The following is a 16,809-nucleotide window of genomic DNA, read 5'->3' as shown; positions in this document are numbered from 1 at the left end:
AGAATTGCACTTTCATTTCACAACAGCAATAAATGCATTTAAAACTAAATTAAAATACCTGAGCTTAGGCTCAAATGGTATGAAAAAAATTCATGAGGAGCTACAGTGCCTTGCAAAAGTATTCGGCCCCCTTGAACCTTGCAACCTTTCGCAACATTTCAGGCTTCAAACATAAAGATATAAAATTTTAATTTTTTGTCAAGAATCAACAACAAGTGGGACACAATCGTGAAGTGGAACAAAATTTATTGGATAATTTAAACTTTTTTAACAAATAAAAAACTGTAAAGTGGGGCGTGCAATATTATTCGGCCCCCTTGCGTTAATACTTTGTAGCGCCACCTTTTGCTCCAATTACAGCTGCAAGTCACTTGGGGTATGTTTCTATCAGTTTTGCACATCGAGAGACTGACATTCTTGCCCATTCTTCCTTGCAAAACAGCTCAAGCTCAGTGAGGTTGGATGGAGAGTGTTTGTGAACAGCAGTCTTCAGCTCTTTCCACAGATTCTCGATTGGATTCAGGTCTGGACTTTGACTTGGCCATTCTAACACCTGGATACGTTTATTTTTGAACCATTCCATTGTAGATTTGGCTTTATGTTTTGGATCATTGTCCTGTTGGAAGATAAATCTCCGTCCCAGTCTCAGGTCTTGTGCAGATACCAACAGGTTTTCTTCCAGAATGTTCCTGTATTTGGCTGCATCCATCTTCCCGTCAATTTTAACCATCTTCCCTGTCCCTGCTGAAGAAAAGCAGGCCCAAACCATGATGCTGCCACCACCATGTTTGACAGTGGGGATGGTGTGCTCAGGGTGATGAGCTGTGTTGCTTTTACGCCAAACATATCGTTTTGCATTGTGGCCAAAAAGTTCAATTTTGGTTTCATCTGACCAGAGCACCTTCTTCCACATGTTTGGTGTGTCTCCCAGGTGGCTTGTGGCAAAGTTTAAACGAGACTTTTTACGGGTATCTTTGAGAAATGGCTTTCTTCTTGCCACTCTTCCATAAAGGCCAGATTTGTGCAGTGTACGACTGATTGTTGTCCTATGGACAGACTCTCCCACCTCAGCTGTAGATCTCTGCAGTTCATCCAGAGTGATCATGGGCCTCTTAGCTGCATCTCTGATCAGTTTTCTCCTTGTTTGAGAAGAAAGTTTGGAAGGACGGCCGGGTCTTGGTAGATTTGCAGTGGTCTGATGCTCCTTCCATTTCAATATGATGGCTTGCACAGTGCTCCTTGAGATGTTTAAAGCTTGGGAAATCTTTTTGTATCCAAATCCGGCTTTAAACTTCTCCACAACAGTATCTCGGACCTGCCTGGTGTGTTCCTTGGTTTTCATAATGCTCTCTGCACTTTAAACAGAACCCTGAGACTATCACAGAGCAGGTGCATTTATACGGAGACTTGATTACACACCGGTGGATTCTATTTATCATCATCGGTCATTTAAGACAACATTGGATCATTCAGAGATCCTCACTGAACTTCTGGAGTGAGTTTGCTGCACTGAAAGTAAAGGGGCCGAATAATATTGCACGCCCCACTTTTCAGTTTTTTATTTGTTAAAAAAGTTTAAATTATCCAATAAATGTTGTTCCACTTCACGATCGTGTCCCACTTGTTGTTGATTCTTGACATAAAATTTTTATTTCATATCTTTATGTTTGAAGCCTGAAATGTGGCGAAAGGTTGCAAGATTCAAGGGGGCTGAATACTTTTGCAAGACACTGTAAGTACAACAAAAAAAAACAATTGGCTAACTTGCATATAGCAAAAGTCCGCTAGCTTATAAGCACCCAAATCAATAAGACTAAATGCAATACTTTCAAAACAAACCATTACAACGCCACTCTAATTAAACGAATCCTCGAAGCAGCAAAATTTGATTGGAAGCTTTTTTCTAATCGAATTACTCGAGTTAATCGATTAATCGTGCAGCACTAGATATGTAAACACAACAGTATATATTTGCTCACTCATTTTTTTGACATGTGATGCTGAGCTTCCCTTGCAGTCTTGGAGCAATCGCCACCGTATCCGTCTACTGCTCTTCCTTTGCACAAAATTGCAAACACTTTTTTTTTTCTTAAACAAATAATAGGAGATTGCATCCATAAAAACTTGAACTTATACATATGATGGGCATGATTTCAAACACTTGCCTCAGCATCCACAAAGAAGATAGCAAATCATTGACATGTTACATAATTATTGATAAGCAAGTGGCAACGTACACTGAGCTCGCCGTCGGGTTCAATCAGAGCGGCGGCCATGTTTTGACGAAGGCGGGTCCAACTTTCACAGCTAAGCACGTCGGACGGAGGCGCGTGGCGGAGCGCCAGCAGGGCTTCTCTGCGCACCTACACACAAAAATATACATCAACATTTTTTCATTTACCATCAGGGTTTTAACACATTATCGATATCAATCAGTTCAATATCATTACAGTTTGTATTGCTTCACCTCTTTAGGTTGACTTGCATCCAGTTTTTCAGCTAAAACCTGCAACTGCTCCTGTCGAATGAAGGCGTAACTCTAGGGAAATAGATATAGTCATGTGAAAAAATTAGGACACCCTATGGAAGCCTGTGTGTCTTCTGACATATTTTGTCATAAGAATATTTGAACATCAATTTTAACAATCTTGACAGATTCAAGTAATAGAACTAAACAATTAAAACTGAAAAAAGATATTTAATAACTTTCTGTAAAATGTCATTTCAAATAAATGCAATTTCCGTTGAGGAATTAATTAGGACACCCCCACATTCAATCCCACTTAAAATGGCTAAAATCACACACAAGTGTATCACATCAGGTGCAAATGATTAGAACATCATGACCCAGTGTTTTGAAGGAGGCTTGCATTATTTCATCCTCACATTTAGTTTGGTGTGCCCCAGACTGTTGAAGTGAGAGAAAACACCATGGTGAGATCAAAGGAGCTGTCTGAAACCTTCAGAAAGAAGATTGTAGACGCTTATGAGTCTGGTAAGGGATTTCAAAAGGTCTCAAAAGAATTTAAAATCAGCCATTCCACGATCCGGATAATAGTCCACAACTGGTGGACATTCAAAACACCTGCCAACATGCCCAGGTCTGGCCGTCCAAGCAAGTTCACCCGAGAGCAGACCGCAAGATGCTAAAAGAAGTCTCCAAAAACCCGAAAATGTCATCACAGGACCTACAGCAAGCTCTTGCTACTGTTGATGTGAAAATGCATGCTTCTACAATCAGAAAGAGACTTCGCAAGTTTAAACTTCATGGGAGGTGTGCAAGAAAGAAACCTTTGCTCTCCAAGAAGAACATGAAGGCCAGTCTGAAGTTTGCCAGAGTGAATGTAGACAAAGAACAAAACTTCTGAAAAAATGTTCTTTGGACAGATGAATCTAAAATTGAATTATTTGGAAACCAAAACAGAGGACATGTTTGGCATAAACCCCATTACAGCATTCCAGGAAAAGAACCTCATACCAACTGTGAAGCATGGAGGTGGAAGTGTCATGGTTTGGGGATGCGTTGCTCTAGCAGGACCTGGCCAGCTCACTATCATAGAATCCACCATGAATTCTTTCGTGTATCAGAAAGGGCTTGAGGAACACTTGAGATCATCTGTGAAAAAATTCAAGCTGAAGCAAAACTGGACCCTGCAACATGACAATGACCCAAACATACCACCAAAGACTGGAATGGCCGAGTCAAAGCCCAGATCTTAATCGCATTGGGATGCTGTGGGGTGACTTGAAACAGTCTGTGCATGCAAGAAACCCCTGAAACACCTCACAGCTGACAGTATTCTGCGCTGAGGAGTGAGGCAAAATTTCTTCACATCGATGTCAAAGACTGGTAGATGGCTACAAAAAGTGTCTCACTCAGGTTATTTCAGCCAAAGGTGGGAACACTAGCTATTAGGTGGTAGGGTGTCCTAAATTTTTCCTCAGTTAGAATATACATTTTTGTTGATATATTTGGTTTAATGAGTAAAACAATGTTATTTTCTGTTTTTTACCTGCAATTAAATCACTTTTTTTCCACAGATAAAGAAAAACAAGATCAGAAATTGATATGTGAACATTTTGTCACATGACTGTAAATTTTGTTAATGCACTGAAAGACGTAAATCATTTTATTTTCTGACCTGGTTGAAGGAGGAGTCGCTGTCACAGCAGTCATCGGCGTAGCGGCCGTGTTGCATCTCCTCCTTCCTAAAATGGACCTCGTCAAATCTGCCCACTAAAGACTCCACCGCCGCTGTCACGGTGGTCCTTAAATTGTGCGTCATCTCTAGGTACCTAGTCGTAAAATCAGAGGTATTCATGTTCTCTACACGTGTACGTATAGCGTTAGGGTTCCACTCACTGCGCCGTTGCACAAATGTGGCCAGTTACAGCGTGGACGAGGGTGTCGTGGCCTGAGCCGACAGCGTGTTTTCCATCCTCGCAGGTCAACTTCCTGAGCTCATCATCCACCACGCACCCAACGTTGGATTCCAAGCGCTGACGTAGGTACTTGACCAACTCATAGCTTAGGAAATTTCGTCAATTAATGTCATTTCTGTTGTCCTAATTTGAAAAATGTTTGTATGAACTCACTTGTGAAAGTTCTTGTCAGTTTCCTCCAGGTGAAGGAGGATCTCATCAGCGCTTTGAGGCGAGGGAGCACCAGAGAGTCGCTCGTCGATGCTTCTCAAGAACTGCTTGAGCAGGACTGCCATCTGATCCTCATTTTCAGCAGACATCCCTGTTGCTAGGCCGGAAAAAAAAAATCCCTTAACATTATTATGACTAGAGATGTCCCGATCGATCGGCATCCCGATCGATCGGTTCCGATCACGTCATTTTCAAAGTATCAGAATCGGCAAAAAAATATCGGCAATGCCTTTAAAAAATTTTTTTTTTTTTTTTTAATTAAAATGTTTTCTAATTGTATTTAACAATGCAAACATGATATGTTACACTCATCCAGAGTCTTTAGTTTAGGCTTAAGGTAGGGTTATCAAATTTATCCCGATAATGGCAGTATTTTTAAAAAAAATGTATCACATTAAAATATTTAACGCAATTAATGCATGCGCTGCACGACCCACCCGCGCATTGTCGCGCTCAATCTGTAATGGCGCCGTCTTACCTATATAGAGAGAAAAGGGCAGCGTAAAATAAGTAGAGTGAATTTTGGCAGCCTTTGGAGCCTTTTTTAATTGGCTAAAGCCTTACAATCCCTCTATGATTCGAAATATCATAAGAAGCAATGTGGGAACGCAAGGTAGCAATTGATATTTTTCTTAACACCTTATGTTATTTCCCAACGCAGAGAAGATATATAAATTGGTAGCACTACGCACAGTCATGGTTCCACTTCCCATCATGCATTTGGGCATGACTACAGTATCACTTACTGAAAGCTCAACAAATACACTAGAAGTCACAATATACAAAGTCACAAGTCTTTCTATCCGTGGATGCCTCTCACAGAAAGAATGCTAATAATGTAAATGCCATCTTGAGGATTTATTGTCATAATAAACAAATACAGTACTTATGTACTGTATGTTGAATGTATATATTCGTCCGAGTTTTATTCATTTTTTTCTTAACGCATTGCCAAAATGTATATGATCGGGAAAAATTATCGGGAATGATTGGAATTGAATCGGGACTCAAATAAAAAGAAAAATACTCAAACTAAAACGATCGGGATTGGATCGGGAGGGAAAAAAAAACATGATCGGAACAACCCTAATTATGACTTTTTGTGATCAACCAGTGATATTTTGTACACAAAAATCACACTTTGATGGTCAAATATGAATGTTTCAATTAATTATATTTTGTAGGGGGAAAAAAATCTGTTAATTATTGTGAAATTATGGACATTATTAAACAATTTCTGGTCATTTATAAAAAGAAAATACATAGGTGGACTACACATTATGGGTCATATAGGCCAGTGATATCGCATTGTTTTCTTTTTTTACGTTGCCGGGCAGAGTTGCAGTCAGAGAGAAAGTAGGTTGCGATTGTGTGCAGCTGAGCGAGATATTGCTCGTGTCGTGTTCAAGAACTGCTCGGATTTCTAGCCATCGGCCACTTTTATGTCCCTGACAATGTGGACCCCGGCACGTCTACTGTACATCATTTGATTAGACTCGTCAAGTGTCGATATACACGAAAGTGTCCTTTCCATTTTATCCATTTAATCCAAATGTGACGACGGTCAATTTTTCCCGTGTTTTATTCCTACACATTATCGAGGATAGCAAGGTGGCTGATGTCTAGAAATCCAAGCAGTTCTTGAACGCGACACGAGCAGCTATCCAAGAGCGCCATAGTGCCAAGCAAGCTTAAACGTCATCTCCAAACGAAACACCCGTCCCTTCGAAATAAGTCAGTGGACTATTTTGTTTGCCTTCATAAAAACACATAGAAACAGAAAAACCTTTTTGAGAAAAACTACAAATGTGAATGACAAAGCCCTTGTTGCTGAACTTGTTAAATCCAAAAAGTCCCACACTGTGGCAGAGACATTAATATTGTCAGCGAGATGCTCGGCCCTGATGCTGCTAAAGACATAGCTAAAGTCCCTCGTCAGACAATTCTGAGCTTTTCAAGCTTAACTGCAATAAAAAAAATAAAAACAAAGAGACACTGACAGCTGTTGAAAAACAGCTTTGTGTGTATTTCTTCAATTCCTGCCAGGATATCTGCTTTGTGTTCATCTAAACAGGCTAAAGCTTCAGACCGAGTAAGTATAAATCCCGAGAAATTATTTTATAATTAAATATACTGTACAGAAAGTAATTTGGGAACATTTTTGGTTTGTGGTGTGCCGCGAGATTTTTTCCAATTGAAAAACATGCCGTGACTCAGAAAAGGTTGAAAAACACTGTCATAAGGTAAATGAGTGTCCTAAAAAGGGATTAACACGGCCATTCTGCTACTACCCGAAAATGTAGTAGAGTAATCCCTCGCTACTTCGCGCTTCAAACTTTCTGCCCTCTGTCCATCGCATTTTTTTTCCAATTAAAAAATGTCTCTTTATTCATCAGACAATACACTGAGGTTGCTTATTAAAGTTAACGATGATTGACAGACATTTCATGTTTGATTTTGCCAGAGAAGCAAACTCAAAGCGGCGCATGCGTCAATCATCGTTTAACCTGTTAAACAGTTGCTGTGGCAACTCATTGTGTGTAAGTGAGCAGCTTCACAAATTTGAGTGGACTCACTCAATGAAGCATTTAATAAAGCCAAGCATTTTTCTGCTTTATTCTTGTTTAAAAATAATTCAGTGAGACAGTAACATTTCTAAAACTTATCATAATTATTACATTTGAAGTGCTTAAAAACCATTTATCAAAATATATACAGTGGTACCTCGACATACGATCGCTTTGACACACGATCTTTTCGACATCCGACGTAAAATTTGACTCGCCATTTTTTTCTACAGCCGACGACATGGTCGAAATACGACGATTTTTGACAGCGCCGCAGTTTCTTTGTTTTGCCGGAAGACGGACGCACAGCTGATTTTCTTGTGAAAGAAATCAACACTGGATCTAAAAAGGTTAGTGCAGGTGGAGAAAAGAAATAAAAAGGTGACGCTTACCATTGAAATGAAAATGTGATTGATAGCAAAATATAAGCATGGTGTGTTCACCCATGAACTGGGACGACAATAGGGCCGTACAATGTCAATCTCGGCCGGCGTCCTCCTCCATTTGCCAGTCTTTATAGGTTAAGGTAACAATTCTTATTGTGGTAACATCGCCAAAGAAATCGCTAGCTACGTCAGGTGCCTGATTTCCGCTGCTGTTGACGCCAGGGTCAAAACAGAAAGTAAAATAGACCCGCGTTCTGTTGCTCACTGTCACGTCAGCTCCGTGGTGATTCGGGTACAGAAAAAAAAAAAAAAAAAAAAAAAAGTCTGCCACATTAGAACCTGATTCGTCACATTATTACAGGTATTATTACTATTATTATATTTTTGTTATTCTGATTTTTATTCATAAATTATTTGTTTTGCTCTTTGTAATTGCTATTTGTAAGACTAACAGCAGTATTTATTAAGGATTTAGTGTAGGTTTTTGGGCTGTGGAACGAATTAATGGAATTATAATGTATTCATACGGGAAAATCCTGCTCAACATACTACCATTTCAACTTACAAACAAGGTCCTGGGACAAATTCGTATGTAGAAGTACCACAGAGGTATACATAAAAGTTTTTTTTCATCATTGTACTTTGGGGAAAAAAGTGAAAAACATGTCTTCTATATATTTCTTTCCAATGATAATTCTGAATGAATACATTGAACACACAATTTTTTTTTTGGGGTCGGTGGCGCTACTTCGCAGTTTTTCACTTATCGCGGCGGGTTCTGGTCCCCATTAACCGCGAAAAACGAGGGATCAATGTACAGTATTCTCCTACTAATAGTACACGCACTAGTAGACTTAAAAATAAAATTTATCGTAATATATATTGTGTACATTAGTATATGTTACTTGGTGAGGCAAAATTGTGCACTAGTGCCATGTAGACGAGCATTTATCAACTATCCTTTATATGCAGTACTAATTTATGCGCTTTACGTCCTCACTTTTCAACAAATGAAGCACGCTCTCAAAGAAAATAAGATAAATGTTTTCCATATGGTTGTGTTTACGTTCCCACATCACATGCTAACCTAGCTCAACTCAAACGAGCAGCGCATAAATGTTATCTTTCACCAAAAACAACCAAATACCACGATGAAAAGACGCTAAAACTATAAAAACGTCCAAAAATACCTCGTGTCCTCCTTCTCGTTAAGGTAGTAACATGATTAAGACAGCTGCCATCCGCGTCTCTATGGAAACGGCCACCAAACCGCGGTGCATGATGGGATAACATCAAATAAAGACGGAAAAGTCACGATAACGTTTTTTTTTTTTTGTTTAGAAGTGTTTTTATTTAAATTTTATCACGTAAAATGCGTGATAAAGCTACTTTTAAAAAATGATAAATTAATAAGAACGTTTTTTTCTCAAGGGAATAAATACGCCTTAAATGCACTGTCACGTGACTTGTTGTTTTGCTCCTTCTTCCGGGTTTCATTCACCAAATCCCTGCTGGACTAATCGGTTGTCAACATTTATTTTAGGCACTTTGGCGTTAAAATATAATGTATAATTATCTAATTAGCAAGTCCGAACTAAAAAACGTAATATTTTAAGAATATTTCGTGTTTAAATTAACTCAAAGTACGACGTTATTTCTGAATTTGAGAGGAAGCATGGCTGCTGTGGACAGCTTCCACTTGCTGTACAGGGAAATTTCCCGATCGTGCAGCTTTTATGTGGAAACTCTGGCTGTGGTGGGCGCTTTATACACGGCCAGCAAGGCTGTCATCCTGCTGAAGGACTGCTGCGAGATGGTCAGGTTGCATTTCCTGCCTAGGATAATTCCCAGCAGGAAGTTGAGGCAAAGATATGGAGACTGGGCTGTTGTTTATGGTAAGATAACGCACTTTTTATCATTAACTAATATGAGAGATGGCTGATCAATTTTGACTGGATGGGTCGGCATCAAGCATTCTATTCACCTCAATGATTCAAATCTTCCCATCAGGTGCATCAGAACCTGTGGCGCAAGCCTACGCCGAGGAACTGGCCCGTCAAGGCCTCAGCATCATTTTCGTCACCAAGCACCGCTCGGCCATTAGCGACTTTGCCGCTAATCTCACCCAGAGCTACGGCGTGGAAACTATTTTGGTCCACGTCGACTCAAACTGGGACGAGGCGGCCGGTAAGCCCGTCAGAGACGCCCTAAGGGGAAAAGACGTGGGTTTTCTGGTGAACTGCGTGGATGAGGCGTGCTCGGCATCCAGGGAACTGCTGGAGACGTCCGAGCAAAGGTTGATGGAGGTGATGGCTGATAACGTGGCCGGCGTCACATTGCTGACCCGATTGGTGCTGCCGGGCATGCTGGAGCGCGGGCGAGGGGCCGTGGTTAACATCTCGTCCAGTGCGTGCTGTCGGCCAATGCCTGGGAAAGTGACGCTAACCGCTGCTACTGTGAGAAATATGAAAACATTGTTGATAATAAGGCTGGAAAATACAATAGTGGAACATCTTTGATGAAAACGGGCTTCAATAACTAATTTATTTGTGTTTCAGGGATACTTGGATCATTTCTCGAGAGCTCTCCACCTTGAGTACGGTGCAAAGGGAGTCTTTGTACAAAGTCTGCTGCCATTCCAGGTCTAATATGATTATTAAAAAATGTAATGACAATAAGGGAGGCTGCTTTAGGGGCAGTTTACATGGCGACTCTGCGACACAAAGACGCAATGACTGAGTAGCGGACTCGCCTCGCGTGCATATGGTGTCGCCGAAGACGAAAAATTCTGAATCCTGCCTCCAAAGTGGAAGAATCCGATTGCGGGGCGTTGAGAGAGGCTTCCTCGGCATGCATATCAAAGGCTCCTGCGGCGCGAGACCGTGCCGTTAACGTCAGCACTCGTACACGTCAAATTGGGCGTGCGCAGCGGTGCTACTAAACATTAAAAATAGCAAATATGGCGGTATGTCGGCTTCAATTTACTGTTTTAATAATATTTTTAAATGAAATATGTTGCACGTTTCATTTTTTGTGCCTTTTTGAACAAAAGAAAAATGACATTGCTTCGAGTGGGTGGGCATATTTTTTTCCGGGCTGAGGGAGCTTGGTGGGGTCAAAGTGCATCATTCTCTGTCGCCCTGTAAATCTGCACTGCCCCCTAGGGCCTGGCATGAATACTACATCGTTTTCATACGGAATTGCGACATTGTTAAAATGGAGACGCAAATGCAAATTTGAAATTGTTCGTATTCTCGGAGAGTCACCATATAAACGGCCCCTTAGCCTTTATACAATGGTATGAAAAAGTATCTGAACCTTTTGGAATTTCTCACATTTCTGCATAAAATCACCATCAAATGTGATCTGATCTTTGTCAAAATCACACAGATGAAAATACAGTGTCTGCTTTAACTAAAACCAACCAAACATTTATAGGTTATCATATCTTAATGAGGATGGCGTGCAAACAATGACAGAAGGTGGAAAATAAAGAAGTGAAGAGGTAAAAAAGAACCCTAAAGTGTCTGCTAAAGACTTACAGAAATCACTGGCACATTTCAAGATCTCTGTGCACACATCAACTATATGTAAAACTATTGCCAAGAACGGCGTTCATGGGAGGACTCCACGGAGGAAGACACTGCTGTCTAAAACAACATTGTTGCTTGTTTAGTGTTCGCAAAAAGGCACTTTTACACTCCACAGAAGTTTTGGCAAAATATTTTGTGGACTTATGAAACCAATGTGAATGAATTGTTTGGGAGTAACATACAACGTCATGTGTGGAGGAAAACAGCTCACCAACATAAAGACCTCATCCCCACCGTGAAGCATGGTGGAGGGAGCATTATTATTTGGGGCTGTTTTGCTCCCTCAGGGCCTGGACAACTTGCAATCATTAATGAAAGAATGAGTTCAAAAGTTAATGAGGATGTTTTGCAAGAAAACCTGAGGCCGTCTGTCAGACCGTTGAAGCTATAAAGTGGATGGATGCTGCAACAAGACAATGATCCAGAACACAGAAGTAAATCAACTTCAGAATGGTTTCAGAAGAACAAAATACATGTTCTGGACTGGCCAAGTCAAATTCCGGACTTGAACCCCATTGAAATGCTGTGGCAAGACCTAAAGACAGAGATTCATGCCAGACATCCCAGGAATCTTACTGAACTTTAGCAGTTTTGTAGAGAAGAATGGGCCAAGATTAGTCCTGATTGATGTGCCAGACTGATATGCAGCTACAGGAAGCGTCTGGTTGAAGTTATTGCTGCCAAAGGGGAGGGCCACAAAATATTAAACGTGATGGTTCACTTACTTTTTTTACCCCCGTAATTGCATACTATCCTCATTAAAATATGAAAACCTATAAATGTTTGTGTGGTTTTAGTTAAAGCAGACACTGTTTTTCATCTGTGTGATTTTGACAAGGATCAGATCATATTATATGATTTTATGCACAAATGTGAGAAATTCCAAAAGGTTCAGATACGTTTTCATACCACTGTATAAAGGCTAAAGCAACACTGCGTATTCTCTCTTGCCAAGATAAGAAAACAAATCTTACCATGCACTTCCAAACAAGCAAAATGGAGCGCAGCCTAGCTTGAAACAGATCCTAAACATCCGGTAAGGAGAGTAAGGGAGAGGCGCAGAACTCTCAAGAGTGACACGACCGAAACACTGCAACGACGCAAGCTAACGTACTTCACGTACAATATGAAAATGTTGCGCATTGTGAACATATGACAGAAACTATGTCGCATTTTCATCTCGTCGTCTCCATGTTTTTAGCTTGTCATTAGGGTTGTTCCGATCATGTTTTTTTGCTCCCGATCCGATCCTTTTAGTTTGAGTATCTGCCGATCCCGATATTTCCCAATCCGATTGCTTTTTTTTTTTGCTCCCGATTCAATTCCAATCATTCCCGATAATTTTTCCCGATCGTATACATTTTGGCAATGCATCAAGAAAAAAATGAACAAACTCGGACGAATATATACATTCAACATACAGTACATAAGTACTGTATTTGTTTATTATGACAATAAATCCTCAAGATGGCATTTACATTATTAACATTCTTTCTGTGAGACGGATCCACGGATAGAAAGACTTGCAATTCTTAAAGGATAAATGTGACTTTGTATATTGTGACTAAATATTGCCATCTAGTGTATTTGTTGAGCTTTCAGTAAAAGATACTGCAGCCATTTAACTTCTGCCCAAATGCATGATGGGAAGTGCCACTATGACTGTTCGTAGGGGCACCAATTGATATATCTTCTCTGCGTTGGGAAAGAACATAGGGTGTTAAGAAAATGATCAACTACTACTACCTTTCTTCCCCACATTGCCTCCCACGTTATTATTAATTGCTGAGAGAGGTATTGTAAGGCTTTAGCTACATAAAAAATGGCTCCAAAGGCTATCAAAATTCTCTCTACTCACTATACGCTGCCTTTTAGCGCTATCTATAGGTAAAATGGCGTCTTTATAGATTGAACGCGACAATGCGTGAGTGGGTCGTGCAGCGCATGCGTTAATTATTTAATGTGATTATTTAATAAAATTAATTACCGCCGTTAACTCAATAAATGTGATAGCCCTACTTTAAGCCAAAACTACTCTGGATGAGTGTAAGACATTTTGTCTGTAACGTTAAATACAATTAGAAAACGATTTAAATAAAAAAAATATGTATTAGGGCTGTCAAAATTATCGCGTTAACGGGCGGTAATTAATTTTTAAAATTAATCACGTTAAAATATTTGACGCAATTAACGCGCATGTCCCGCTCAGACAGATTTAAATGACAGTAGAGTGAAATGCCCACTTGTTAATTATGTTTTATGGAGTTTTGCCGCCTTCTGCTGGCGCTTGGGTGCGACTGATTTTATAGGCTTCAGCACCCATGAGCATTGTGTAAGTAATTATTGACATCAACAATGGCGGGCTACTAGTTTATTTTTTGATTGAAAATTCTACAAATTTTATTCAAACGAAAACATTAAGAGGGGTTTTAATGTAAAATTTCTATAACTTGTACTAACATTTATCTTTTAAGAACTACAAGTCTTTCTATCCATCGATCGCTTTAACAGAATGTTAATAATGTTAATGCCATCTTGTTGATTTATTGTTATAATAAACAAATACAGTCCTTATGTACCGTATGTTGAATGTATATATATCCATCTTGTGTCTTATCTTTCCATTCCAACAATTTATTTTACAGAATATATATATAATTTACAGAAAAATATGGCATATTTTATAGATGGTTTGAATTGCGATTAATTGCGATTAATTAGTTTTTAAGCTGTAATTAACTCGATTAAAAATTTTAATCGTTTGACAGCCCTAATATATAGATATTAAAAAAAGGCATGTCTGATATTTTTTTGCCGATTCCGATACTTTGAAAATGACGTGATCGGACCCGATCGATTGGCATCCCGATCGATCGGGACATCTTTACTTGTCATGTCGTCGTCATGAAAAAATTGTATGTTTTCGTTATCGTCATTGTTGCGGAAAACAGCAATGTATCGCCATCAATTTCCGCCAATGAATTAAAAATCAAATGTGTACTTTTACGTTCACAGATCGCCTCCAGTAATCATCTCCCTGCATCATCCACCGAAGGCTGGTTTGCGCCCACGCCGCAGGTGTACGCGCACCATGCCATCTCCACCCTGGGCGTGTCCAACCGGACCACCGGCTACTGGCCGCACACGCTGCAGGTGGGCACCGAAACACATCTGCACTCGTAATGTTCATATTTGTGAACTTCAAATATTTTTCTCTCCCAGTACGGACTGATGAAGTGCATCCCGGAGTGGATTTGGATTCTGGGCTGTCGAGTGTTCATCAGTTAAAAAGTCATTCCTAATTAACGTGGTTTGCTATTGCTAAGAATGGCAGTGGACTGTCATGTGACAAGTGTCTCCTGGAGAATATTATCTGTCCTTCAGATACATAACACCACATGATATGTGAAATTAATGTCATGGTTTAGCCTGAAAAACATCTTGGAGTGCTTAACTTTGCTTAAGTATAGTATTTATTGATGGAAATACAATGGATGACAAAAAAGTCAGGCTAGATATTAGGTGATAAAGTGCAATATTTGTGTATAAAACTGCAAAAGTCGACCAGAAATGAACATATTGCATTCAGTTTTTTCATGAAAATGTAGTATTATACCATCAATACACCATGGAAGTATTGTGTTTTGCCTTGAAAGCATATAAAAGGCAGTAACAGACTATGGATATATCAAATTTTGCATTGAAAACATGCTATTCGTTCTCAAAAAAGCTATGTTAGACCATGGAAATATTGTGTTTTGACTTGAAAAACAATTTTTTGTTTGCGAATAAATGCTTCGAAGCCATGGAAAATTAAATTTTTGCTCTGGAAAAGAAATGTTGTTCACAAAAAGGCTACTGTATATTCTGTAATCCATAAATCATATACTCTGACCCAAAATATCTCCTGAATGGATTAATTGTATCCTATTGAAAATACCGTGTTTTGCTGTGTAAAACTGCAAATAAAAGCTTATACAATGTGTATACTGAGATTTTGTGTCGAAAAAGACTACATTACATCATAAAAATATTCTTTTACTTTGAAAACTATTTGTGCAGAAAAGAGCTTCATTGGCCCATTGACTTGTTTTATTTTGACATTATTAGCTCACAAAATGTCATATTAGACAATAGCTTCAATGAATTTTGCTTTGAAAACAGTTTTTGTTCAGAAAACGGATAATTTTTTACCACCACGACAGTTTTTCATTGTGCTCGGCTCATTTAGAAAACCAATATGTCACATTGTACCTTTTAAAACTGCTGTTCGGCTCCTCTTGTGATTCCTCAAGAATCATTTACACACGCTCGTACATGATTGCCGTACTATCAAGTGGAGTTTATTACGCCTTCTCACTCTCACTGGAAATAAAGTCATAGCAAGAAATTGACTTGCAGTGTGTTTTCATTTGGACAGCGAAAAGAAAGTCAACTTATTGAAGGCGATACACGCAAGAAGGAAAGTAGGCCGGAATGCTGTTCCGGTAAAAGATTCAGGGGCGGAACGCTGCTCTGATTCCGAAAATATGACGGCAACTGTCAAAACTCCATGTTAAAAAAAAAAAAATGGCAGGCTGCTACAGACGCATCTCTAAGAAGAAAACAATCTACCAATGCCAGATTTTCATACACATATGTTAAGAAGAAGCATAATAAAGTACTGCTGCAACGATTAATCGATTAACTCAAGTAAGTCGATTAAAAAGCGAATCAAATTTTGGTGCTTCATGTATTCATTTAATTAGATTGGTGTTAGCATTTAGTTTTATTGATTTGGATGGATACACTGCCATCTAGTAGCAACAGTGAATACAGCAGTTTAACTCATTTAACATGGCTGGATCCAGCTGCTCCCTGTTAAGACCAATGTAAAAAAAAAAACCGAAAAATTCAAAATAAATCGTACCTGTTGCAGGGGTCCAAATATTTTCATGAATCCGAAAAGCAATGCTAATGCTAAAAGCTAACAACTCATTTTTGGGTGTTCATTTTTGCTTGTCACTAATAGACATCCCATCCATTTGAAGCTCTAGCGCTTTGAATGGATTGGACGTCTAGCCCCGTCAATGGCAGCTAATGAGTTCAAATTTTGACGTACAATGAAATCAGCATGCCAGTTTTTGTGTTAGAAAATGGACAGAAATTGTGACGTTTTTGAAAAAAAAAAAAATGTATTTGGCACATCGCATATAAAAGATCAATTTGATTGGCTCGTTTCTTAACCAAGGTATCAATCCATATCAATATATCACTACACTTTGACCAATTCTCACTGTTCCAACTATAAAATGATATCGGATCATATCAACATTGCTTTTTCATGATCCGTTTTACAATACTTACATACTAGTACAATTCAATTAATAGTAGTGACGATTAATCGATTAGAGAAAAGCTTCGGATCAAATTTTGCTGCTTCGAGTATTCGTTTAATTAGAATGGCGTTGTAATGGTTTGTTGTGAAAGTGTTTGCATTTAGTTTAGGGCTGTCAAAAATAACAGGCGGTAATTAAATTTTTAAATGAATCACATTTAAAATATTTGACGCAATTAACGCACATGCCCCACTCAAACAGAAAATGACAGTACTGTGTAATGTCAGCTTGT

At 39.2% G+C, this 16,809-nt stretch overlaps 2 protein-coding genes across 6 annotated transcripts in view; one reads left to right on the top strand and one right to left on the bottom strand.

Moving 5' to 3' along the window:
* Positions 1–9,911, bottom strand: part of tbc1d32 (TBC1 domain family, member 32) — a 105,574-nt gene extending 95,663 nt beyond the window's left edge. For 3 of the 5 annotated variants that reach the window (XM_057822882.1, XM_057822885.1, XM_057822886.1), the window contains exons 1-6: positions 8,797–8,873; positions 4,597–4,750; positions 4,364–4,528; positions 4,143–4,296; positions 2,468–2,539; positions 2,238–2,363 (exon numbers count right to left, since the gene is read on the bottom strand). In XM_057822882.1, the coding sequence (XP_057678865.1) occupies positions 2,238–2,363; positions 2,468–2,539; positions 4,143–4,296; positions 4,364–4,528; positions 4,597–4,742 (663 nt within the window). In that variant the 5' untranslated portion in view covers positions 4,743–4,750; positions 8,797–8,873. Of the gene's footprint in view, positions 1–2,237; positions 2,364–2,467; positions 2,540–4,142; positions 4,297–4,363; positions 4,529–4,596; positions 4,751–5,090; positions 5,132–8,796; positions 8,874–9,590 lie in introns of those variants that run through there. The other 2 variants (XM_057822884.1, XM_057822883.1) reach the window with 2 other exon arrangements.
* On the top strand, positions 9,090–15,184 carry hsdl1 (hydroxysteroid dehydrogenase like 1). The gene is made up of 5 exons (XM_057822887.1): positions 9,090–9,501; positions 9,617–10,062; positions 10,165–10,248; positions 14,215–14,352; positions 14,422–15,184. The coding sequence occupies exons 1-5, from the start codon at positions 9,282–9,284 to the stop codon at positions 14,485–14,487; spliced, it is 954 nt and encodes a 317-aa protein (XP_057678870.1). The 5' UTR covers positions 9,090–9,281; the 3' UTR covers positions 14,488–15,184.
* The last annotated feature ends 1,625 nt before the right edge of the window (positions 15,185–16,809 follow it).

This window comes from Corythoichthys intestinalis, chromosome 19, assembly GCF_030265065.1.
Source record: "Corythoichthys intestinalis isolate RoL2023-P3 chromosome 19, ASM3026506v1, whole genome shotgun sequence".
Taxonomy (NCBI): domain Eukaryota; kingdom Metazoa; phylum Chordata; class Actinopteri; order Syngnathiformes; family Syngnathidae; genus Corythoichthys; species Corythoichthys intestinalis.
This window is presented reverse-complemented; position numbering and strand designations above follow the sequence as displayed.